General features: G+C 45.3%; 1 protein-coding gene across 1 annotated transcript in view; it reads left to right on the top strand.

Annotated features, from left to right (window-relative positions):
* Positions 1–386: 386 nt before the first annotated feature.
* Positions 387–21,242, top strand: part of AXL (AXL receptor tyrosine kinase) — a 55,663-nt gene continuing 34,807 nt past the window's right edge. The window contains exons 1-4 of the mRNA XM_070950192.1: positions 387–492; positions 10,397–10,595; positions 15,981–16,081; positions 16,953–17,135. Coding sequence (XP_070806293.1) covers positions 387–492; positions 10,397–10,595; positions 15,981–16,081; positions 16,953–17,135 — 589 coding nt within the window. The remainder of the gene's footprint in view (positions 493–10,396; positions 10,596–15,980; positions 16,082–16,952; positions 17,136–21,242) is intronic.

The raw sequence follows: 21,242 nt of genomic DNA, 5'->3' as shown, positions 1-21,242 counted from the left end.
TTCTCTGGGATAGTCCCTAAAATTCCCTCTGTCCTTCTTTTTCTTCTTCTTTTTTGAGACAGACAAGTGTTTTGAGTTGAGGAATTTATTTCCAGACTTTCTCGGCAAGAGTTTTGGGCACAAGGGGAGAAGGGACCACGTCAGATCCATCGCTCCCCCGGCCTCTTGGGTGCTGCTGACTTCACCGAGGACTTCGTCACTTGTTTTTTTGGACTGCAGTGATCATTTCTTCTTCTCCGGCCGCTTTTTTAATGATTCGGTGAAGGCGGGCGGCTGTTTCTTGGGAAGAGATTGGGTTTTTTTCCCAACGGATTTTTTTTTTTTTAAATTTCCCCCCCCTGTTTTTTCTTCCACCGATGAGCCACTAAACTGTTTTGAAAGCTGGGATGATTTTCGAAGGAGTTTTTCAATTTGGGAAGATGGACCAAGTGAGCTGGTGCTTCCTGTCCGGTCTGCTGGCTTGGTCGATGGGCATCAGCCACACCCAAGAAGGTGAGTGTGTATGTGTATATGTGTGTGTGTGTTTGGGGACACCTGTTTTGTGTGACCTGAGTTCTATTGTGTTGGTGAAGCCGGGAGAAACTCAGAGATGCCCACAAAATCGGAACGAAGCAGGTGGTTAAAATGTTGACTGTGCAGTTTCCAACAGGCAGAAAGAGTTTCGAACTCTACTCAATTCACATCGCTTGGAGAGAGACAGGTGGCAACACAGCAGCCCTTGGCCTACCATGCAGGGTTGTTGTTAAGGATTTCTCCCTCCCCCTTTCCTGGTCCTCAATTTACGACCACAATCGTAAATTGAGTCAGGGGCCAGTCAGGGGCCAGACTTTCCATTTGCTAATCCAGGCAGTTCTTAAGTGAGACATGCCCAATGTTATGATCTTTTTTTTAAACCAAAGTTGTTAAGTGAACCTCCACAGTCTCTCGTTCACTGCTGTCGTTAAGTGAATCCAAGTTTACCCCCCCATTAACTTTGCTTGTCGGGAGCCTCCTTGGGAAGGTCCCAAATGGCGACCCTGGGACCCTGCCATTTTTTTGTAAATACAAAGGTGGTGTAGGGTTTCCTGCCTAAGCAGGGGGTTGGACTAGATGACCTCCAAGGTCCCTTCCAACTCTGATATTATTTTATTTTATTATATTATATTATATTATATTATATTATTATATTATATTATATTATATTATATTATATTATATTATATTATATTATATTATATTATTATATTTATTATATGCTGCTTACCAAGTGCCCATATTTAGATCAGGTGACGGTGGGGATGCTGAGACGGTCGTAAGGGTGAGGATCGGTCATAAGTCCCTTTTTCCAGTGCCTCTTAACGTCGAACAGTCAATTGAACAAATGGTTGTAAGTTAAGGACAACCTGTAGTACTCAGTGGATAATTTTGGGGTCAGTAATTTTTGAGTTACTGACACTCAACTCCAAGTCTGCTGGGAAGTTGACCCTTATTTACACATCTGTAAGCCGCTGACAACTTCCTTGAGATAAGATAGACTTGATTGTGTCAATTACGGAGCTGCAGCTTGCGGGAACATCAAGGTGATGTCCCTATTGTTTTCCGTAAACTGAGGGAGAGTAACTAGGGTTCGTAGGTTGCAAAGATCCAATACTTAAGTTTAGTGTTTATTTATTTATTTATTTATTTATTTATTTATTTATTTATTTATTTATTCATTAGTTTGATTTATATGCCGCCCTTCTCCGGAGACTCAGGGCGGCTTACAACGCGTTAAGCAATAACCTTCATACTTTTGCATATACTTGCTTAGTAGGGCTTTCGGGCCCCCCTAAGCGGTGTTCTATTTTATACAAAGTCATCTTATTACCCCCACAATCCGGATCCTCATTTTACCTACCTCGAAAGGATGGAAGGCTGAGTCAACCTTGAGCCTGGTGAGATTTGAACTTGCAGTAATTGCAGGCAGCTGGTGTTACTTACCAGTGCTTTTGTCTGAATTTTAGAATTCATGTTCGCAAAAGCGTTTTCCTCGAATCGTGGCGTTTTCCAAAGGATTTCCTTAATAACGGGGGTGGGTGGGGGAAATTAGGAATAAAATCCCAGTTGGTTATATTCATTTGAAATAAACGTGGGTGAATTGGCTTCAAATTTGGCACGGCGGGATTTACCAAGCTGTGCAAAGAGTGGGGGAAATTTCATGGCTACGTATTAATAAGACGCTCTTATTTTTTTAACCGGGTGATTTACACTCATAAATCACGTCTATCACCGTGGGACACTTCCAAAAAGGACAAGGGAAACAATAGAACAATAAAAACTGTGGCTACGGGTGCCTGGAGCATTTTTTTTTTTTCAACGCATGTACACAATTTTGTGCTTTGAACATCCTATCTGCAATCAAAAAGGATAGTTTGCTATGCTTGGGTTGCACTGGAGACGTGAGAAGAAAACCCAGATTTTTCCTGCTGTTTTATTGTTGCTGCTTCTCCACAATTTTTCTCAATTTCGACAACTTGAAGACGGGTGGACTTCAACTCCCAGAATTCCCCAGCCAGCCATGCTGGCTGGGGAATTCTGGGAGTTGAAGTCCACCCGTCTTCAAGTTGTCCAGGTTGAGACACAAGTGCTGTATCTTATAAGAGAGACACACATTAAAAAGGGAAATATCTGCTGAGATTTTCAGTCATCTAGGTCACGGTTTTCCCAAACAGTGCCTCAAAAAGGCAACTGGACTTCCTTTGTTTTTCCCCTGAAGACGTTTCGCTTCTCATCCCAGAAGCTTCCTCAAGTTCTGACTTCAGGCTTCCGTCAGAACTTGAGGAAGCTTCTGGGATGAGAAGCGAAACGTCTTCAAGGAAAAAGAAAGCCCAGTTGCCTTTTGAAGAAAAATAGAAGCACCTTTGGGACGATTAAAGAGGCGGGAAAGCTTTGTCGACAGCATTTTTGCCTTGATGACTTTCTGGAACTTGTATGTCAGACACTGAATCCTAGGGCTGGAAGGGGGGGACCTCAGAGATCCTCTAGTCCAACCCTCTGATGAAGGCAGATAGGGTATGTCTGAGGAGGAGCAAGTGTTGAGGGCAAGCAAAGAGGAGGGCTACTTCTTGGTTACTCTGTCCATGAACTTCACACAACGATCTGGCTGGGGCGGAGAGGGGGGGGAGGCTGGTACACCTGGCATAGGGCATTTTTCATGCCAGGCTGAAGTTAAGGGACATTCCGGGGTTATGGTTAATTGCAAGAACCATGTTAAAGAGAAGAGAGCTAGCAAACAGGTGATTATGCAAAGTTCACAATCAATCCCTGATTCCAGATGCATGCAAGAAAATAATGCAAGAAAATAATTCCAGGTGCATGCAGGAAAATAATGCAAGAAAATATAATTCCAGGTGCATGCAAGAAAATAATGCAAGAAAATATAATTCCAGGTGCATGCAGGAAAATAATGCAAGAAAATAATTCCAGGTGCATGCAAGAAAATAATGCAATACTTTTGACAGGCTTGATCAATTGCGGTGCAATTGGAGGCTTATTGCTTCTCTGATCAATTGGGTTCTTTCTGGAAATTTCTGGGCATATTTAGCGTTTTGATTGAAGACCTGCTGGTTCTGTTTTCTCCCACCTGACTGAGACAGCGGTTCTCAATCTACTAAAGCAAAACCAAGTTTCTCTGGCTTTCATCCTGGCTAGATCCTGGCCAGGGGTGAAATCCAGCAGGTTTTGACAGGTTCTGGAGAACCGGTAGCGGAAATTTTGAGTAGTTCAGAGAACCGGCAAATACCACCTTTGGCTGTCCCCAGAGTGGGGAGGGAATGGGGATTTTGCAGTATGTTTCCCCTGCCATGCCACCAAGCCACGCCCACCAAGCTACACCCCACCTACCAAGCCACGCCCACAGAACCGGTAGTAAAAAAATTTGAATTTCACCACTGATCCTGGCCTCCCGGAATTGCGGGTTTTCAAAAATAAACTGGACAACCATTTAACCGGGAAGGTATACCTTCCCTTGCCTTGGGCAGGGGGTTGGACTAGAAGACCTCTGAGGTCCCTTCCTCAGAATATGTTCCAGATTCAAAAAAATTTGAAGGGAACCCTTTTAAAGCCAACAACCATTCTTCCTTTGATTGCTTGGATTGCAGGTTGGTTATTTTATAACGCTGGGCTGCTCCGGCTTTGGATTTCCTAGGACGTAGTTTATTTATCTCTTTTACCCAAAGCCACCCAGAATCGTATATGTGAAATGTGAAATATAAATCATTAAAAAAAAAAAAAAAAAAAAAAAACTGGACCGAGGGATGGGGCTGAGCCAAACGGGTGGGCGACCTTCGTTGCAACCCAAAATCCAGGGATGAGCCATCATCCTTCGGAATGCCACATTCCAAACATTTGATTCGTTTGGGTGAGTCACCCCGAGCTGGAAGAGCAGGGTGGAGGGTTTGAGATGGGGGGGGCGGGGGGGATAACGACTGCAGCCAGTGGTTGTGGGGTGGGGTGGAGGGGAGATTGAGCTAACCTTTTGGGTATCCAATAAAGCTAGTTGAGGGAGGAGGGAGTGGGGAAACCGTGTTCCAGTTCTTTCCCCGCTGGGAGAGGTGGATGCGTTGACATCACTCGGCGCTGTCGTAGTTCCTAACGCAAAAGTCCGGTCCAGCCCTGTGCAGGGATAGCCAAAGCTGCCGGTTTCTCCCTGTTTACTTTGCAAACGTCCCCGAGCATCTGGTCGGGACAATGTTGTTGAGCAAGGGTCTCCAAAAAGATGATGCACTTAGCATTTAAATAAAAAACAAAGTTGTTGACGTCAGGGTGCAGGAATTCAGATCGGGAAGGCGTCTGGGTCAAACTAACTGGCCCCAGCCCCCAAATGGTGTAGTAGGTTTTTGAGTTTGAGGTGTACCCTGGGTTGGAGGTCACGCTGGATGATTTTCAGAAACGCACTGGGAACGGAGCGGGGTACAACTCGGATGGCAGACCACGAGGAAATACTGATGGCTAACCTTTTTGCTGTCACGTGCCAAAAGTGGAGGGGTCGTGTACGTGCGTGCCCCCACCCGTAATTCAATGTGCCCTGCCCCCCACTCATGCACGCACGACCTCCCCCCCCCCCCGCTTTTCGCATGTGATGGCATGGTGAGCCCAGTAGGTCTGTTTTTTGCCCTCCCTAGGCTCCAGGTCCTCACAAGCACGAGGACCTGTCACAAGTCCCTTTTTTAGCAATAGCACTTAGACTTATATACCGCTTCACAGTGCTTTACAGCCCTCTCTAAGCGGTTTATAGAGTCAGCCTCTTGCCCCCAACAATCTGGGTCCTCGTTTGACTCACCTCGGAAGGATGGAAGGCTGAGCCAACCTTGAGATGGTCAGGATCGAACTGCTGGTAGTGGGCAGAGTTAGTCTGCAATGCTACACTCTAACAGGAAGGAAGGAATAGCACTTAGACTTATATACTGCTTCACAGTGCTTTACAGCCCTCTCTAAGCGGTTTAAAGAATCAGCATCTTGCCCCCAACAATCTGGGTCCTCGTTTTACCGACCTCGCAAGGACGGAAGGCTGAATCAACCTTGATCTGCTCAGGATCGAACTGCTGTCAGTGGGCAGAGTCTGCCTGCAATACCGCATTCTGACCACTGCGCCACCACGGCTCCTTCCTTGAACATTGCTAAACGAATGTCCGTAAATCGAGGACTCCCTGTACGGCCAACCACGGCTTCCCTCTTGTCATCCAGCAAACCGACTGGGAGGTCTTGGTGCAGTTGCTAGAACTCAGCACTAAAGACGTCCAGCGACGGAGTTTCTGATTCTTGAACTTTGTGTAGAGATAGTAAATTTAGATAGTAGATATTTAGTAGATAGCAGGTATTTAGATAGTAGATATAGGGGGGTTATAACTGGGTTTTGAAGAGCAGGACAGCAAAAGGGGGTGGGGGGGGTGAAGAAAGAATGCGATATTTCTCGCCGAGGGACTGGGAACCGGTTCAAGTCCTGGGCGTGGGCGCTCTCCTCCCTCTTCCCCCCTCCCTAAAACGAAAATTCTGTCTTGAGAAAGGAAGGAGAGGCCCCTGGGGGTGAACTCTGGGCTCCTTCCCACTACGGCACTTCGGTTCTCAGGCCCTGAAATTTGTCCCTCATGCCTCAAGGGTTAACTCCGCTCCCAGGCGGGGATTTCATTTTATTTGTTTTATTTATTAAAGGGCCCCAGGCATCTCCTTCCCTCTTTCCCTCCACATGATCGGTGGACTTCAACTCCCAGAATTCCCGAGCAAGTTATGCTATGCTATTCTTCAGCTATGCTGGCCTCAGGAATCCTGGGAGTTGTAGTCCCCAAGTCGTAAAGCGGCCATAGTTGTCCATTCCTGCTTCTAAACCCTAAACCCATCTTTTACCGCCGGCCTGGTCCTCCTGGCTGGGGACGATGGGCGTATTTTCACAAGTTCCAGCCCTTGAGAGTCAGGGTCTGGGCTGGCCATCCTCGCATTTGGCTGGGAAGAAAGTGTTTGCTTCGTTTTCTGGGTTTTGCCTGGCACAGGGGGAGCCTCCGAGTGAGCTGGGTTGAGAGAGCAGGCAGAGGGCAGGGGCTGGGTCCTTGGCAGGGCATGCTGGGGTAGTTGGGAAGGGTGGGAGACCCTTTCTTCCTTCCCTCCTTCTCTCGCTTTCTTACACTCTTTTATTTCCTTCTTTCCTTCCCTCCCTCTTTTTTTCTTCCTTCCTTCCCTTCTTCCCTCTTTCCTTTCTTTTTGCTCGCTTCCTCCCCACTCCCTCCTTCCCTCCTCTTATCTGTCTCTATCTCTTTCTCCCTTCCTCTCTCCCTTCCTTCCTTCCTTCTTCCTTCCCTCCAATCTTCTTCCTTCCTTCCTTCCTCCCTCCAATCTTGTTCTTTCTTTCCTTCCTTCCTTCTTCCTTCCTTCCTCCCTCCCTTTTCTCTTTTCCCTTTTTTCTTCCTTCCTTCTTGACTTCCTTCCTCCCTCCCTCTCTCCCTTTTCTCTTTTTCCTTTTTTCTTCCTTTCTTGACTTCCTTCCTTCCTTCCTCCCTCCCTTTTCTCTTTTCCCTTTTTTCTTCCTTCCTTCTTGACTTCCTTCCTTCCTTCCTCCCTCCCTTTTCTCTTTTCCCTTTTTTCTTCCTTTCTTCTTGACTTCCTTCCTTCCTCCCTCCCTTTTCTCTTTTCCCTTTCTTCTTTCTTCCTTCTTTCCTTCCTTCTTTCCTTCCTTCCTTCCTCCCTCCCTCCCGTTTCTCTTTTCTCTTCTTTTCCTTCTTTCCTTCCTTCTTTCTTTCCCTCCCTTCCCTCTCTTTCTCCCTCCCTCCCTCCCTTTTCTCTTTTCCCTTTTTTCTTCCTTCCTTCCTTCTTTCCTCCCTCCCTCCCTCCCTCCCTCCTAACAGTTTTGCCCCACGTGCAATAATAGCAAACCGTGAGCTCCATTGCTCCCACTGGACTCTGGCCCCATCTGACCCCAGCCATTTAGTTGCAGATATCTCTGCATTTGAAGATATGGGCAACCTAGATAATTACATTATACCGTTGGGGAGATTAAAAAGAAAAAGATTAATGGAGAAAGACATGTAAACCGACAGCAGAGGTGACCACAAGAGAGGCCCAGACATTAAGATGGCACTGTGACTGCAGAATTGAAACTCCACTTTCTTTGCATTGTGTTAAAATGCACATCGAAAAGGACTTCAATTGCACAGTGGGTGGGGAATTCTGGGAGTTGAAGTCCACACCCCTTAAAGTTGCCAAGGTTGAGAAACACTGACCTAGACAGACAGATTACAGTAATCGAGAAACTGGATTCCGTCAACCACAATTTGCACCATGCTGCAAATATTCCAGACGGCCATTAGGTGGCAGCAAAGAGTCAGGGACTCTGCATCTCTATGCCGCCCTCCGATGGTCATTCAAAGCTTTGCAGCCCTGGGATTTCTAGCAAGGCAAAGAAGCACTTCCAGGATCTCTGATAGAGGCTGACTCTATGTTCTGTCCAGATCCATCCTGCATCTCTGCGGGGTGCCATGCCACACCTGAACCATTGTTAGGTGGGTAGGTGCTGGCATCATCCAGTTGAGCATTGAGAAGCATGAACAACTGCAGCCAACCAGATCGGAATGCCGCTGTTCCCCCCAGCTGCCTCAAATTGGTACATTCCAAAATGAGAAGCAGTTTGGTGTAGTGGCGATGGCATCAATCTAGAAACCAACAGACCATATACGTTCTAGTCCCTGTTTAGCCACAAAGCCATCAAGATGACCTTAGGCCACCCCTTCTCTTCCTTCCTCTCTCTTCTACTTCCTTCGTTCTTTCTCTCCTTCTCTTTCCTACTTCCCCTTCTCTTCCCCCACTCCTCTCTTCTAACCTTCTCCTCTACTCCTCTTTCCCCTCCTTTTTCTTCCTCTCCTTTTCCCTTTCTTCTTCTCTCCTTTCCTCTCTTCTCCCTTCCTCTCTCTCTACTCCTTCCTCTCTCTCCTGTTGTTTCCCTTTTCAATCTAAAGTGGTATTCGAGCAGCCCCGGTTTTCTAATTATCTTTATTCTCATTTCAATTTCTTATTCAATTATTATTTATGTTTATTTCATCATTTGCGTACTTTTTATAATATCTCACTTTTTTCCCTTTTACCCTCGCCCCTCCCCTTTCTCCTTTTACTTGGCATCATCTGGGTATCTATTTTTCTAATTGTTTTCTCCTCTCTATTCTCTATCTATTTTACTTCTATATCCTTGTTCATATTTCTTTTCTAACCGATCATAAAATTTATCCCATGTCTTGAAATACATCGACTCCTCTTTATTTTTTATTCTCAATGTTAATCTATTCATTTCTGCACATTCTAAAATTTTCTTTATAAAGGTTGGAGTAAAGGTAAAAGGGTAAAAGAGCGTTCCCGAAAAAGTAAAAAAGAAAAAGAAAAGTTAAAAAGAAAAGATGAATGAAAAATGATGGAAATGACTGTTTCCACTGCTTTGCTGGCTGGGGAATTCTGGGAGTTGCAGTTCACCAGGCTTAAAGGTGCCAAGGTTGGAGACCCCTGATCTACAACATACAGTATAAGGACGACAACAGTCACTGCATAGGACAGAAAGGCAGAAGACTAGCAGAGTTCATCCATGAACCCCAACTACCAGTCAGAAGATAGGATGAAAACTCCTTAAACTCACAACATGTGGATAGACTCAACCATGGTTTCACCTGTGAGAATCCTAAAACAAGCTAAAAAAAAAAAACCGCTAGGAAATTCCTGGAAGCTCAAAACTAATCAACCATCGAAGGATAGAGAGAGATAAACCATATTTACACACCATTCCAAAGAGACAATTAAAAAAAAGCTAAGAAGGAAACAAGGTATCCTTTCCAGCAACCAGCACCCAGATAAACAGGGATTAATACCAGACAAATAATCTAGCAGAAAACAATACCCTAATCGAGGAACTACCAAGAAGAAAACCACATCCCTAGCAACACTGTCAGGACAAGCTACTATATAAATAGAGAGCGCTGATGTTACCTGGTTGTGTATTGAAACATCTTTCTCTCAGCCCTAAGAAGGAGGCAACGGCAAACCATTTCCCCCCAAAAAAAACCTTGCCAAGAAAACCGCAAGAACTAATCCAGGCAACTGCCAGAAAATGATATGTAGTCAGGGTTAAAATGTGGAGTCCTTACTGGCTCTCTAAGCTTGGCTGTTTGTTTGCAGATGTTTCAATACACAACCAGGTAACATCAGCGCTCTCTATTTATATAGTAGTTTGTCCTGACAGTGTTGCTAGGGATGTGGTTTTCTTCCTGGTAGTTCCTCGATTAGGGTATTGTTTTCTGCTACATTGTTTGTCTGGTATTAATCCCTGCTTATCTGGGTGCTGGTTGCTAGAAAGGATACCTTGTTTCCGTCTTAGCTTTTTTTTTAATTGTCTCTTTGGAACGGTGTGTAAATATGGTTTATCTCTCTCTATCTGTCGATGGTTGATTAGTACTGAGCTTCCAGGAATTTCTTAGCGGGGTTTTTTTGTTTGTTTTAGCTTGTTTTAGGATGCTCACAGGTGAAGTCACATGGTTGAGTCTATCCATTTTCTTTCTTTCTTTTTTTTTTTTGTTGCAATTTGTGGTTGACCCCAACTAGAATCAGCAATTCGGTCACTAAGTGAAGCAAAACCATGCTTACAATCTTACTTCAGCTTTCCTTTTTCTTTACATACCGGCAAAAGACATAAATGCAAGGACTGGTTGCAAAAAGTTACTTTTTCCTCACCGTCGTAACTGTGAACAGTCACTAAATGAGACAGCCTCTAAGTGAGGACGACTTGTATACGCAAATCCTCCGAATCCGGTTGACCTCCAGATTTGGAGAGCTAAATTCCTGGTTGCTGTTGTGATGTTGTGCTACCTTTTCTCCAAATTGGAGAATTTCAACTTTTATCTTTTTTTCCTTCTAGCTGGTTACTTCCAAGAAAGTCCTTCAAATTTGACCTCGTCTTTGGGAAAAGACGTGAAACTCACCTGCTCGGTCCTGGCCCTGGGCGAGGCACCGGAGATCGCCTGGCTGAGGAATGGCGAGGTCTTTGAATTTGCCGACAGTAACCAGATCCAGGTGCCTTTGGAAGAAGAAGAATGGATGACCACCAGCGAACTGAGGTGAGCAAAAGACAACTTGGCTGGCAGGGTTAATGGGCCAATTTCTTTGTTTGTTTCTCGCTTTTATTATTTTTACAAATAACTCAACATGGTAAAGATATCCCACACGCCTTCCTCCTCCTATTTTCCCACAACAACAACTCTATGAGACAGGTTGGGCTGAAAGAGAGAGAGACTGGCTCAAAGTCACCGAGTTGCCTTTCATGCCTAAAGCGGGACTAGAACTCACCGTCTCCTGGTGATTGGGCCAAAGTCACCCAGCCAACTTTCATGCCTAAAACAGGATTAGAACTCACATCTTCACTTTCTAGCCTAGTGCCTTTGCCACTAGAACAAACTGGCTCCCATTTGACCAAGTCTTGGGCAACTGACCAATACTTTGAAAGCTCCATAAAGAAGACCATCCTCATTGCTTGTGGATATGGCACCTAGCTCTTACGAAATATCGCGACCTGGCCATCGGAACTATGCAATTATGGATGAAACATATCACAGTGATACCCATTGTCATCAGGGCACTTGGTACCATGTCCAAGAATTTTATAAAATATATAAAGAAATTGCAGCTTCCTGCAATAACACCAGTGGAAACACGCAGTGCAAAAAACTGCGCTACTTGGAACATCGTACATCTTAAGAAGCTACTTGATTGATACCTAGGACGCTGGCAGCAGCCTGTATCAACCATTAGCACCAGTCCATGGTATTTGTGACGCATTTTTAAATGTTCAGTTGACTGAGTTTCATGTTTAATGAATAAAACAGATTATCAGTCAATGGTATTTATGATGCATTTTTAAATGTTCAGTTGACTGAGTTTCATGGTGAATGAATAAAATAATCATAAGCATAAGCATAAGCAAAACATTAATAATGATCACATAATAATAGTAGCATTTATCCATTTTCGTAAACCTTCCTTATATTATTAGTCATTCTTTTATGCTTTGAAATTTCTGTGTCTATTAGTTAGCCACTGATAAAACAAAATCCCATGTTAAGAAGCATTCAGTTTCTTCCTTCAACCTTCAACCTTTGTTATTATTATGGTTGGTGCTTTACTAAGATGTTTAGTCTGAATCTGGCATTTTTATCCACCTGTCGAGTCCTTTCCAAGGACCCGAGATAAGCAGATGTGGTTAAAAGTTATTGTCCAAGGATGTCAGCTGTTTTGAGTAAAGCAACCTTTTGCAAAATTCTTTCTCTCTCCAAAGTTTTATTTATTTACGTATTAGTACTATAAGATACAGAAATACAAAAGAAAATAGTAGGAAAGATAGTTGGGGGGGGGGAAGGGAAGGGAAAAGTGTGGGAAAAAGAAAAAAAAGGCATTGACTTCCGACTTCCTTTGGTGCAGGAGAATAAAATAATAACCTTAATTTTTTTTTGCTTTTACATAATAATATAAACTTGCCATTTCTATAACAAGAAGCCTATCTCATTGGTAAAACGTAAAATCAAAGTTTTATTTCCCACCACCACCTCAAGCACAAAGTCCAGCAGCGGTTTCCAAGTAGAAACAAAAGTAGTTGTGATTTTTCCTCCTAAAAGGGGTGGAGGCTGGGAGCGATGGGTTTTGAAGTCCAAGGGAATCCAAGAAGCCCAAAACCAGAGCCACTTTTGACCTGAAATAGACAAGAGTCCTCTTCGCATGGGGGAAGTTCAGATGAAGCTCAGATGGTGGCCCATTTCCACGTGAACAGGTTCTTTGCTTCCTCGTGGAAATGGGGGGGAAGGTGCCTGGCTGGCTGGTTTGGGGGGGCGTCTTGAAGTCTGCTAGCTGGCCCCAGATGGGTTAATATGACTCATGGGAAATATTCGTTTCAGTTGCTCAATGGCCGAGCTGGGGAACTGGGTGGAAGTCCAGCTGGCTGGTGCCTCTGCTTCACGTGCCTTTCTCCGGCTTTCTGGACCCACAGGCCAAGTCACATGGGGAACGGGACACTCACTAGAAGCCTGTGTAAGGGGTGTGTATTATGTGTGTGATATTGTTCACCCACGGCAAGGGAAGTTTGGCAGTGTTTTCCCCTGCCTCTCTCCTTGTGACATCCCTCTTGGGCTGAGAGACAAGGATTGGGTTCCCTCAGCATCCTAAATTTCTTTCCTTTTTCTTTATTTTTTAAAAAAGTTTTTTTTATTTTAAACACATTAAAATAAACACAAAACATACAACACTTATATACGTATCGTTTTTCTGTTGTTATCAGCTCATTTAAGGTGATCCTTTCTTATTATTCCATATATTCTAACTTTTTCATTAATCTGCTTAAACAATCTAACTTCCTTTATATCGACTATACTATAGTTTGATCTGCAGCACAATCTCCTTTTTTTTTCCTTTCTCTCTTTTTTCTTTTACTCCTTTTTTTCATTTTTCCTTTTCTCCCACCAATTGTACCATCTGTGCCGCACTCTATAATAATCTGTATCCTCTCTTTCGTTAATTTCCTTTGTTAACTTGTCCATCTGCGCATTCGAGGATTTTTTTAATTAAGTCCTCTTCTGTTGGTGGACATTCCTTCTTCCAATTCTGCGCATATATTATGCGAGCTGCTGTTAATATATCTAGTGTTAAATTTTGTACATCTTTTGTATAATTTTCTATTGGAATCCCTAGTAAAAATTGCTCTGGTTCTCCCTTTGTTGGTTCCTGTATTATCTCCTCTATAAGCTTTTTAACTTTGGCCCAAAATTGCTTTGTCACCGGACAGGTCCATCAGAGATGATAGTATGTTCCATGGTTATTCTTACATTTCCAGCATTTAGGTGAATTACCAGGGAACATCTTTGCTATTCTAGCTGGCGGAAGATGCCATCTATGAAAAATGTTTCATGGATAGCATCCTAAATTTCAATGGGGCTTTTTTGGTTTGCAAGGGAGCATCACGGGTGAAGCTAGACTATTCTGGTTTGTTCAGAAGCCTCCGTTTAACGCAATGCCTGATTTCACCCATCATAGTTTTTTCTCAAGCAATGTTTCCCCAAACGTTCCTTCATTACCGCAAACCTCTTATCAAAAGAAACTTCAAATCAGCATGTTCAGTTTAGTTTTTTTTTTTACACCGAATCTTCTTTCTGACCCCCATGAGCAGTGGGGCCAATTCGCACCACTTCGGGAGAACCGGTTGTTAACTTTCTGAGCAGTTTGGTGAACTGGTTGTTGGAAGAAATCATTAAGGCAGAGAACTGGTTGTTAAATTATTTGAATCCCGCCACTGCCCATGAGGGATGGAAACTTGATTTTTAAACGGAAGCTAATAACACACTCTAGGACAGTGTTGGCGAACCTTTTCGGCACTGAGTGCCAAAACAGAAGACCTCTAAGGTCCCTTCCATTATTCTGTTTAAAAAAAGAAATGCCTTTAGATTGCACGTTGCATTTTTAAAATTGACTTTGCCCCTTAGTTATGTGGGATCAGCGAATCTGGGGTTGTTGTTTTTTTAAACTTAAGTTTCTTTTTCATCATTTTCTTTTTCTTGTTTGTGGGGCAAGAGTGAGGGTTGGCTTTGCAAAAAAAAAAAAGCAGCCTTGGACTCAGTTGTGATAAACATCCTGGAATAAAAACCCGATTTTGCTGAATGAAACAAAAATTGTTTTAAGGAACTTGCCTGCGAGACAAACCCTCCAAAGAAGCTTCTGCCGTTTTCTCCGCTGACTTTGCAAGAGGGAAGAAGAGGCAGGGAGTCAATCTGGGGAAGGAAACCAAAGAGGAAAGAATCCTGACTTTAAATGAGTAAAAAGGTCCCTGACCTTTTCTTAATGATAAACACTAACTCTCCCCACCGCAAAAATAAAACCTTGGAAACTTTCCCCTTAGTAGCTGAAAACTGCATTCTCTGAACTTTTCGTTCCGGTTGCATCAGACTGCGATTCCTTTGTCTTTCATTAGCTTTGTCAAAGCTTTTGCGTCGGCTGCGGTGAGGCAAGGAACGTCAAAAAAGTCAAGATGGCGCCACTGTGAGGCAATCCAAATTTGTCCCCCTTTTTGTCAAATGCATCGCCGTCGCTTTGTTTAAAAACCAGCTTGGTCCCTGCCTGGGGAATGTTAGACCTTGAGAACATTTTTTTTCCTCCCTTTGCTAAAATTATTTTTTTTTAGATTCCTCTGGGTCTGGTTCTAGGGATTTTGGAGACCACTTTAAGTGGTTAGAAAAAGATGCAAATCTAACCATTGATAGAATCTATTATTCCATGTTGAATAGTATTCTGTATCTCCTTTATCTTTTATTTTTAGCATTAAGTCTGTCCATTTCCGCATAATCTAGTACAGTGATGGCTAACCTTTTTGCTGTCACGTGCCAAAATGGGGGGCAAAGCGGGGAGGCTGCGTGCGCACATGCCCACGCCCATCATTCAATGTGTCCTGCGCACGCGCACACGACCCCCCCCCCCCGTGCGCTCACCCCACTTTTGGCACTCGATGGCATGGTGGGCCCGGTAGGCCCATTTTTTGCCCTCCCCAAACTCCAGAGGCTTTCTTGGAGCCTGGGGAGGGCGAAAACAGCCTTCCCCCCACCCCCCCGAGTTGAAGTTAATATATGCTGGCTAAGGAATTCTGGGAGTCGAAGTTCATATATGCTGGCTAAGGAATTCTGGGAGTTGAAGTTCATATATGCTAACTAAGGAATTCTGGGAGTCGAAGTTAATATATGCTGGCTGAGGAATTCTGGGAGTTGAAGTTCATATATGCTGGCTAAGGAATTCTGGGAGTCGAAGTTCATATATGCTAACTAAGGAATTCTGGGAGTAGAAGTTCACATATGCTGTCTAAGATAATTCTGGGAGTTGAAGTTCACATATACTAGTTAGGGAATTCTGGGAGCTGAAGTTCATATATGCTGGCTAAGGAATTCTGGGAGTTGAAGTTAATATATGCTGGCTAAGGAATTCTGGGAGTCAAAGTTCATATATGCTGGCTAAGGAATTCTGGGAGTCGAAGTTCATATATGCTGGCTAAGGAATTCTAGGAGTCGAAGTTAATATATGCTGACTAAGGAATTCTGGGAGTCGAAGTTCATATATGCTGACTAAGGAATTCTGGGAGTCGAAGTTCATATATGCTGGCTAAGGAATTCTGGGAGTCGAAGTTAATATATGCTGACTAAGGAATTCTGGGAGTCGAAGTTTATATATGCTGGCTAAGGAATTCTGGGAGTCGAAGTTCACATATACTAGCTAGGGAATTCTGGGAGCTGAAGTCCACGCATCTTAAAGTTGCTAAGACTGAGAAACACTGGTTTAAGTTCGATAAACCATCCCAGGCATGGATTTCACAGGCATCCAGTCTCGTAGACAACACAATCTATGCTCAGAGCCTCTTTGCTGACCATATCCTCATCTCTTCCACCACCCCCTCCTCATCTTCCCCCCCCTCCTCCCTCCAGCATCTCTTCCCTCCAGCTTTCGGACATGGGAAATTACCAGTGTGTGGCCTCGGTGAATGGATCTGAATTGTTTTCCGAAGAAGCTTACCTGCAGTTAGAAGGTAAATGTAACATGGGGGTGATGAGTCTCTTCGTAGACACCTGGGGAGGCACAGCCGTGTTCAGAAATCGGGAATTTTATTCCCTGCTAGCCTCAAGGAGCAACCGGCATAAATGGCCAGAGGTTTGATTCCTTTTAAATAATTTACTTTTTATAAATATCATCCATTATTCCGAGACTTTGGTCTTTAACAGGGTTGCCAGGTTGAGGGAAATTATTCTAGACGCTGTTTCTCAACTTTGGCGACTTGAAGATGGCTGGGCTTCAACTCCCAGAATTCTGGGAGAATTCTGGGAGTTGAAGCCCACCCATCTTCAAGTCGCAAAGGTTGAAAAACACTGATTTGATTCCTGTATAAGACTATTTATTTATTTATTTATTTATTTTATTTTATTCGGCTTATATGCCGCCCTATCTCACAATGGACTCGGGGCGGCTCACAACAATAAAACACAAGCCACAATAAAAATAAAAACTAAAATCTAAAAAATTTAAAATTAACCCATTAAAACCCTTAAAACCCCGTCATCAGACCAGGTCAAGGGATTTGAAAAGCCAAGTTTTTAATTCCCGGCGGAAGGTGCGAAGGTCAGGCGCTAGTCGGAGCTCCAAGGGGAGTTGATTCCAGAGGACTAAGACTAAGCCAAGATGTGCTTGTTTCGATATTGTTGACGACAACATCCTAGTTTGGCTCAAACCCACCAACACCCCCCGCCCCCCATATTCTTCATCTTTGTTTCATGTGAACCAGCCCATCGTGGCTTGGCTTTGCCATCATGGCTTGTTCAAAAAATGGTGGTTTAGTGCCACCTGTGAACCCCCAACCAATCCTCGTTTGTTCAAGCGGTTTCTTTCTTCTCTCTCGTGGCCAGGCCTCCCCTTTTTCTCCGAGGAGCCCCAAGATCTGGAGATCACGGCTGGTACTCCCTTCAACCTCAGCTGTGCCGCCCAGGGACCCCCGGAACCTGTTTCGCTCATCTGGTTGCAGGACAGCGTTCCCCTTAACTCCTTGGCGGATCCCCTGGCCGAGACCCCTTCCGTGTTGGGGGTGAGAGGTGAGTCAGCTAAACCGCCACGCCCCGGTTCTTCTTCTGGTCAGAAAGTGACCCCTTTCAAGAGGCAGCAGCTGCCAAGGTGGGGTGGAGATTTCACCCAGGACAGCTGAGATGACATCCATACTGGACCACAGCTAGTCCTGGAGTTACAACCAGGGTTTTGGAGTTTGTGACAAATTACAACCGTGGCTTAAAGGTTGGTATGGTAATGGGGGATGATGGCTTGTTAGCAAGTCCTCCGAATTCCTTTCCTTTCCCCTTTCTTCTTTCCTTCCTTCCTCCCCCCTCCCATCCTCTCCTCCCCTGACTTTCTTCCTTTCCCTTCCCTTTCCTTCCCTTCGTCTCCCTTTCCTTCCCTTCCCTTCCCTTCCCTCCTACCCTTCTCCTTTCTTCCTTTCCTTCCTATCCTTTCCTTTCCTTTCCTTTCCTTTCCTTTCCTTTCCTTTCCTTTCCTTTCCTTTCCTTTCCTTTCCTTTCCTTTCCTTTCCTTTCCTTCCCTTCCCTTCCCTTCCCTTCCCTTCCCTCCCATCCTTCTCCTTTTTTCCTTTCCTTTCCTTTCCTTTCCTTTCCTTTCCTTTCCTTTCCTTTCCTTTCCTTTCCTTTCCTTTCCTTTCCTTTCCTTTCCTGTCTCCCTTCCCTTCCCTTTCCTCCTACCCTTCTCCTTTCTTCCTTTCCTTCCCTTCCCTTCCCTTCGTCTCCCTTCCCTTCCCACACCTCTGCAGATTTTAACAGGAACCTTGGCAGGCCACACAGACAAACCAAGAATGTACAATCTCTTTCTGTCTGATTCCACTAACCATGGTTTTAAGCAGTCACGACACAGGACGATATCCGAATCCCATGGCCCCCTTGAGTGCCCTGGCTTTGAATAGCCCTTCCTGAGTTGGCAGGGTTCCTGGGCACCCCGACGCCTCCCAGCCACCCCGAATGTGACAGCCTGGTTTGGGGCATTGTGTGTTTGTCTGAACACCCTCAATAGGCCGTTTAGCGCCTTCCCCAAAGCGACGAAATCCAATGGTGGCTTGGCCACTTCGCTCGATAAAACCCCATTCTTTGGGGTTTCATTTCCCTTTGCTCCAGACTCCAGGGCTGAAAATAGCCGTGGGGCTGAAAGGAGGAGGAATTACGGATCAAAAGGGGGCCCTTTTTCATCCCTCTCACCCCTGGGCTCATGGCTTTCATCGTCTGCCTTTCCCCCCCCCCCCAATATCTGGCCAACGAAGTCATAAAAAGTTACCCTTTTTCTTTCAAGCTCTGGGGTTGCATTGGCTGCAAAGTGGGGATTTGGGTTTCCCAGCAGCAGAAAAAGGGGGCTCGGCGGTGCATGCAAGACCCCCTTCCTCTCCCCGCCATTCAGCCTCGTCCAGGCCCCCCCCCTTCCCCAGTTCCACGTCCTTGTTCATTGTCTTCTTTTCTCGTTCCCCCCCCTCCTCTGAATGTCTGGCTTGTCCCCAACTTGCGACGTCCTTTGTCCTTGTTTTTTTTTTTTTTTTCTATGGAGAGGGACGATTCCCGATGGCTCAGGGCCGGGGAGGGGTTCGCTCCAAGCGTGGGAACCGGCGGGGCCAAAGTTACCAAAGACTTTTTTTTGGGCAGTTGGCAGGCAAGAAGAAGCCGGGGTTTTATCTGCCTGCCTGCCTGCCTGCCTGAGCAAAAGAGACAGGGAAGCAAAAGAACAAGGGTGTGATATGCCCAGTTGTTTTGGATCTACATGTTCCCCCCTCCTCCCATTCCATAACCTTGCGAATGCAAGTGCAGGAGGGGTTTATCGCAATGAGAGGGGTGTTGAGAAATCCCCCCGGGGTTCCAGGTAAACCAGAGCTGGGTGGTGCCTTGAATCACGCACTGCCCAGGCGGGAGAAGGGTGCCTGCCACCTTTTCTTCGAGTCGTCAGATGGCCTTAACCTTCCTCTTTTTTTTTTTTTTTTTTAAATTTGATTTATATGCCGCCCTTCTCCGGAGACTCAGGGCGGCTTACAATGTGCTCAGCAATAGCCTTCATACCTTTGTATATTTATACAAAGTCAGCTTATTGCCCCCACAATCTGGGTCCTCAATTTACCTACCTTAGAAAGGATGGAAGGCTGAGTCAACCTTGAGCCTTGGAGAGATTTGAACTTACAGTAATTGCAGACAGCTGGTGTTTTGTTTTGTTTTTTTAATTTGATTTATATGCCGCCCTTCTCCGGAGACTCAGGGCGGCTTACAGTGCGTTAAGCAATAGCCTTCATCCTTTTGTATATTTTTATACAAAGTCAGCTTATTGCCCCCACAAACTGGGTCCTCATTTAACCTACCTTAGAAAGGATGGAAGGCTGAGTCAGCCTTGAGCCTGGTGGGATTCGATCTTACTTTAATTGCAGACAGTTGGTGTTAAATTACAGAGCTCTGTCTGTTGAGCTATCCCAGGCTCTTCCCAAGAGCTGGCAAGATATCATTCAGAACAGAGTTGGAAGGGCCCTTGGAGGTCCTCTAGTCCAACCCCCATTCCTCCTCAGGCAGGAAACTCTATACCAGAGATGGCTAACCTTTTTGCTGTCGTGTGTCAAAAGTGGGGATCATGCGGGGGGGGGAGGTCATGCATGAGTGTGCCCATACCCATAACTCAATGCGCCCCATCCCCTGCACATGCGCACGTGACCCCCCCCTTGTGCTACCCCCACTTTTGGCACGGGATGGCCCAGTAGGCTCGTTTTCCGCCCTCCCCAGGCTCCAGAGGCTCTTCTTGGAGCCTGGGGAGGGCAAAAACAGCCTTCTGTCCCCCACCCACCTCTCCGGAGGCCGGCAACAGCCCATTTCCCAACTTCAGGTAGGCCCGTAAGGCCCGAAAATTAGCTGGCCGGTGCACATGTGCGCGCTGGAGCTGAGTAGGGCAACGCTTGCGTGCCCACAGATATGGGTCCGCGTGCCACCTGTGGCACCCGTGCCATAGGTTCGCCATCACGGCTCTAGATCATTTCAGACAAATGGTTGTCCAATCTTTTCTTAAAAGCCTCCCGTGTTGGAGAATTCACAACTTCTGAAAGGCAATTTGTTCCACTGATTAATTTATCTCGCTGACAGGGAAATTCCTCTTTAGTTCGAGGTTGCTTCTCTCCTTGATTCGTTTCCATCCGTTGTTTCTTGTCCTGCTTTCTTTGGAGAATAGCTTGACTTGATTCCGGTTGCTTCTCATTGATTGATTGATAAATCGGAATTTTATTCTATCTTTATCACTTTATAAATAACTCCGGCCGGCGAACATACCTAATACTTCTTCCTCGTCCTATTTTACCCATAACAACAACCTTGTGAGGTTGGTTGGGCTGAGAGGGAGTGACTGGCCCCAAATCACCAGGCTGGCTTTTGTGCCAGAGGAAAAACTAGAACTTCCAGTCGCCTCATGATTGGCCCAGAGTTGCCCAGCTGACTTATATACCCAAGGCAGAACTAGAATTCTCAGTCTCCTGGGATTGACCCAAAGTCTACCCAGCTGGTATTCATGCCTAAAGTGGAACTAGAACTCACTGTCTCCTGGTGATTGGCCCAGAGTCACCCAGCCAGCTTTTGTGCCTAAGGCAGGACTAGAACTCACAGTCACCCAGTTGGCTTTCGTGGCTAAGGTGGAACTAGAACTCATCGTCTCCTGGTGATCGGCTCAAAGTCACCCAGCTGGCTTTTGTGCCTAAGGTAGGACTAGAACTCACAGTCACCCGGTTGGCTTTCATGGCTAAGGTGGAACTAGAACTCACCGTCTCCTGGTGGTCGGCCCAGAGTCACCCAGCCGTCTTTCATGGCTAAGGCGGGACTAGAACTTACAGTCACCTGGTTGGCTTTCATGGCTAAGGTGGAACTAGAACTCACTGTCTGCAAAATCTCCATTCCCTTCCTTCCTGGGGGAAGAATACTGCAAAATCTCCATTCCCTTCCTTCCTGGGGGAAGAATACTGTAAAATCTCCATTCCCTTCCTTCCTGGGGGAAGAATACTGCAAAATCTCCATTCCCTTCCTTCCTGGGGGAAGAATACTGCAAAATCTCCATTCCCTTCCTTCCTGGGGGAAGAATACTGCAAAATCTCTATTCCCTTCCTTCCTGGGGGAAGAATACTGCAAAATCTCCATTCCCTT

Source organism: Pituophis catenifer, unplaced genomic scaffold, assembly GCF_029215685.1.
Source record: "Pituophis catenifer annectens isolate HBS135680 unplaced genomic scaffold, rPitCat1.0.hap2 SCAF_9, whole genome shotgun sequence".
NCBI lineage: Eukaryota > Metazoa > Chordata > Lepidosauria > Squamata > Colubridae > Pituophis > Pituophis catenifer.
Note: the sequence above shows the minus strand (reverse complement) of the source record. Positions and strands in the feature narration are given on the sequence as shown.